Consider the following 4418-nt stretch of genomic DNA (forward strand, 5'->3'; position numbering starts at 1 on the left):
TTAGATAATATCCCAAAAATTGAATATATTAACTTCACTAATTAGTAATAATTAAGAATAATTAATTAATCAGCATTAATTAATTTTTGTTAGTTTTGCATAATTAACAGTAATTACATTAGTTATTCAAATTAGAGTGCAAGTTAATTGTGGTTTAACTAGGAATGATCGTGGGTAGGCCCGAGTGTCCTAGGGTTCAACTTGCTTCACATTTCTTAATCAAAAGCTCGTTCATCGCACTGATCCCCACTAGTAGACAGTATTGTTTTGTATAATATATATAGATAGGATTGTGGAATTGGGGCTAAGTCTACGCTGACCCAGACCAATCCCAACTCAACAGCACACTACCAATGCGTGAGATGGACAAGAATGATTACTATGAAATTCACAGTAGGGCCACAGTTAATAGATTTATCAAACGTGGAAGCTTTCCCCATCATTGTGTACAGTCAAACCAATGGGCTTCCTATAATGGCAGCACTGAAAGGATTCTATTGGCCCATGAGCAATACCAACAACCGAACAGATATTGCAAATGATGGGTCATCAACAATCCCAACAGCCCAAGTACATAGCTAAAATTTGTTCAAAATCAATGGAATAGAAGTTATGTAAGCTAATACAACAAAACAATATTTCCTTTTCATGTGAAGGATATACGATAATAATAATAATACTTTAGGGTTTAAAGATGTAAAGATCTATTAAGAATGAATTCACCCCATATGGACAACAAAACAATATTTCCTTTTCATGTGAAGGATATACAATAATAATAAATAATACTTTAGGGTTTAAAGATGTAAAAATCTATTAAGAATGAATTCATCCCATATGGCTCACATGGACTCATTAGCTGTCTCAGACAATTGTGCTTCCATATTAAAATGCTCACTGTCATTTACTTCTGCAAGAGGTTAAAGATGCCAACTCATACTACAGATCTAAGACAAATCTCTGAAATGGGACGCTCGCAGAGATTTACATGACCCACTTCAGTGACCAGTCACCATGATTGGATGACTCTAGATCTTGGTGCTTGAGATTCTATAATCAAGGGGTTTGCATCATTCACTTGTATCTATCTGCATGAACGACCAGAAAAGTTCTCTGTGGACCCTAGACAAGATGGGTCTTGGTGCTCTGCGTGATGGAAGCATATTAAGTGTGAAGATTGCTTGGAAGTGGACTCTAAAACTTTCCCACTCTTGCAAAACTCCAATCATCCATGATATGCAGACGTGGAAAAGACGTGTAATCAGCCAATACCTGCATCTGCACCAAATAACATCTCAGACAAGAACAGACTACCTAGATAGCTCTTTCACATATCACGGCCAATATATCAATAGAGATTAGAGAAATTTGAGGGTGACTCTTTCTCTCTCTCTCTCTCTCTGTATGTGGCTAGATTTATGTTTTTATGCTTAGAAAGTTGGTCTGTCAAAGCTTGGAAATAGACGGATCTTGCTTCAAGGAATCATGGGTGCCTTCGAGGATTTGAAACCTGTTATAGCTTTGGTAGTATTGCAGTTTACCTATGCTGGGCTTTCTATATCCACTAGATATGCTCTGTTACAAGGAATGAGTCCCAGGGTGTTCATAGTTTACAGGCAGGCTATAGCTGCTTTGGTCATTGCACCTATAGCTTACTTCTCTCAAAGGTTGGTGCATCATCTCTCTCTCTCTCTCTCTCTCTCTCCCTCTCTCCCTCTCTCTCTCTCTCTCTCTCATATGATTGAGTGGATATGTGTTGACAGGGCAATGAGAAGTAGGTCTTCTTTAGGGATAAGGAGCTTTTCTTTGATATTTATTGCTTCTCTTATTGGGTGAGTTTATATATAGATTGTTTTTCATAATTCATTCATAAAAGGTGTTTGCTCTATATGTTGATGACTCGTATTTTGCATCCTTCGACAGTGTAACAATCAATCAGAACGTCTATTTTGAAGGTCTATACATGGCCTCTGCATCAATAGCAAGTGCAATGGGTAATCTACTCCCTGCAGTCACCTTTCTGATCGCAGCCATTTTGGGGTAAATTGCTCAAGACCCATATCTATAATTGGCTCTGCAATTGATTGATGACTTCTGAGGAAATATGAAAGGGATTTCAATTCTAGTGAATGATTGAAGTAATCTTAGTGGGAATAAACTCTGTATGTGTGTTTGTGTGTGTGAATATCAGTTGTCTGATTTCATATCAAGTGGGAAATTGAGAAGTCATTTTGGTAGATCCCAAATCAAGTTCAAGGCTAAGTCAAACCAGTTAACACTACAGACCTCAAATTCTTTGTTGTGTCTCCCTGACCCAGCTTAATTTGCTTCAAGAGTAAAATCTCTGTTCTAGTCTTGATCCTAGGCCATCTAAAAATTAGTGGGCTATTAAAATTATCAAAGAAAAAAAAAGAATTTTGGGTTCATTAACTCGGGCTTGCTACCAGTTATGCAGAAATTAAAACAGGTCTGAGGTCAATTTTGCTGCTTTGGACTATCCTCATTTAATCAAATACAATTTTAAAAATTCAGATGAGAGAATGCACATTTTTCATCTTTCTTCAGACCCTACTAAAACTTGAACAAGAAATTGGATGTCCTTTAGATCTATGGGAAGATAAACATGTTTTATGCTTGGACTTTAGCTCACCAAAAGCTATAATTACAAAGTAGATCTCTAGATTCCAGGAACTAACACTCTATCCTGTTCTGTAAATTGTTCAGATTAGAAAAAGTTGACATAAGAAGCTTTAGAACAATTGCAAAGGTGGTAGGAACACTTGTCTGTGTTGGAGGAGCCTTATCCATTGCATTGATCAAAGGGCCAAAGCTGCTTCATGCCACACAGCCAACCCCTGTTTCGCACTCGGGAGGTGAGAATTGGCTGATGGGTTGTCTCCTTCTCTTTGGAAGCAGTTGTTGCTGGTCAATTTGGCTCATTTTGCAGGTATCTTGAATTCAAAATTCTTCAACTGTTCAAGTATTTGGATCACTGAATGCATTTTGGATCTAATAATCAGGTTCCCATGTCTGCAAGCTATCCTGACCACGTATCCTTATCAGCTTGGATGTGTTTCTTTGGGGCATTACAATCAGCAATCCTGGCTTTCATCCTAGAACCAGACCTTACAGTATGGAAACTGCACTCAAGTTTTGAACTTCTATGCTGCTTTTATGCAGTAAGTATTTATTTTCATAGTTCAAATAAGTTACCTTTTCAGTTGCTTATTAAAATGTTTGCATTGAGAGATTTCTTTCCTATGAACTTGATGCAACAGGGTATTGTAGGATCTGCTGCATCTTTCTATATTCAATCCTGGTGCATTTCACGCCGAGGCCCACTCTTCTCTGCAATGTTCAATCCTTTGGGAACAGTTATAATAACCGTCTTTGCTTGCTTGCTTCTTCATGAAAAACTCTACGTTGGAAGGTAATAGGTCTCAAGGCCTCAATTGAAGTCAAACAGTACAATTCTATCAGGATCATTTTTCTTTCAGGGGTCTAATGTTAGCCTCTGCTAAATTGCTACTGTTTGCATTCAGCATGGCAGGATCTGTTGCTGTAGTGGTTGGTCTATATGCTGTCCTCTGGAGTAAAGCTAAGGATCTTGAAGAGATGGAACAAAAGAAGGGTCCAAGAGATAATCCTTCAAAGATGGTAACAGTGGTGATAGATGAAGATGAATCATTGGAGAAGAGCTGCAAAACAGATCTGAAGGAACCCCTTTTGAATGGGAAATCATCTGATGGCAATGGAAGTGAAGGCATTAGCAGATGATTATTCTTTTTTATTGGGGAATTGGAGGAATTGGAGGCTCCAGTGAGATGTTTTGGTTGGTCTGTAACTGTATCTGATATGGTCAAGAGAGTCCATTTGAAAACGATGGTCTTCTTACTTCTCTAGTTAAGTGCAGAAGTGTCTTCCTGTGTTGGTTTATATATCAATGTTTTAAAAACCGACCTGGAATAGAAACCACTTTGGCCACTGGTTTCTGGGTCAACAGTTAGACCATCTGGTTTAAATAGATAAGCCCATGACATTTTAAAAATTTTATAACTAAAATAAAAATTTGGCCCAAAAACCATTGTCAGACAAGTTGACAATTTGAACGCTTGAATCAGAAGTTCACATCATGCCCTCCCAATGGCTAGTACTGGAGATGTTCTTCACAATGCACACTGAGATGTGTACGTGGGGTGCCTGCGGGGTGCGCCCTGTAAGGCGCTGATGTAAATCATGTGATCTCTTGAATAAACAGGTCACTGACAAATTCAGTGATTTTTTGAGAAAATAATGGTTCGGGCCTTCAGGGTGAAACGGAACTGATACCCTAACCGGTTTCTGTGCCAAATGGTCCGATCATCCATGTGAACTATGATTTGAAAAATGTGATGCACGTTGTGATATTGTTTCGAGCA

At 38.3% G+C, this 4418-nt stretch overlaps 1 protein-coding gene across 1 annotated transcript; it reads left to right on the plus strand.

Moving 5' to 3' along the window:
- Nucleotides 1-669: 669 nt before the first annotated feature.
- On the plus strand, nucleotides 670-3933 carry UMAMIT34 (nodulin MtN21 /EamA-like transporter family protein). The gene is made up of 7 exons (XM_010279725.2): nucleotides 670-1667; nucleotides 1764-1832; nucleotides 1924-2040; nucleotides 2725-2947; nucleotides 3021-3179; nucleotides 3279-3430; nucleotides 3543-3933. Exons 1-7 carry the CDS (start codon nucleotides 1486-1488, stop codon nucleotides 3775-3777), a joined length of 1137 nt encoding a protein of 378 aa, XP_010278027.1. The 5' UTR covers nucleotides 670-1485; the 3' UTR covers nucleotides 3778-3933.
- The last annotated feature ends 485 nt before the right edge of the window (nucleotides 3934-4418 follow it).

Source organism: Nelumbo nucifera, chromosome 2 (assembly GCF_055504915.1).
Source record: "Nelumbo nucifera cultivar China Antique chromosome 2, China Antique-T2T, whole genome shotgun sequence".
NCBI lineage: Eukaryota > Viridiplantae > Streptophyta > Magnoliopsida > Proteales > Nelumbonaceae > Nelumbo > Nelumbo nucifera.

Bases quoted from the DNA above. Each gene is read 5' to 3' on its own strand.
- UMAMIT34 (XM_010279725.2), top strand. From the start codon at position 1,486: ATGGGTGCCTTCGAGGATTTGAAACCTGTTATAGCTTTGGTAGTATTG. The intron at 1,668-1,763 runs GTTGGTGCATCA...ATGTGTTGACAG, and splicing joins ATAGCTTACTTCTCTCAAAG to GGCAATGAGAAGTAGGTCTT. The intron at 3,431-3,542 runs GTAATAGGTCTC...GTTTGCATTCAG, and splicing joins GAAAAACTCTACGTTGGAAG to CATGGCAGGATCTGTTGCTG.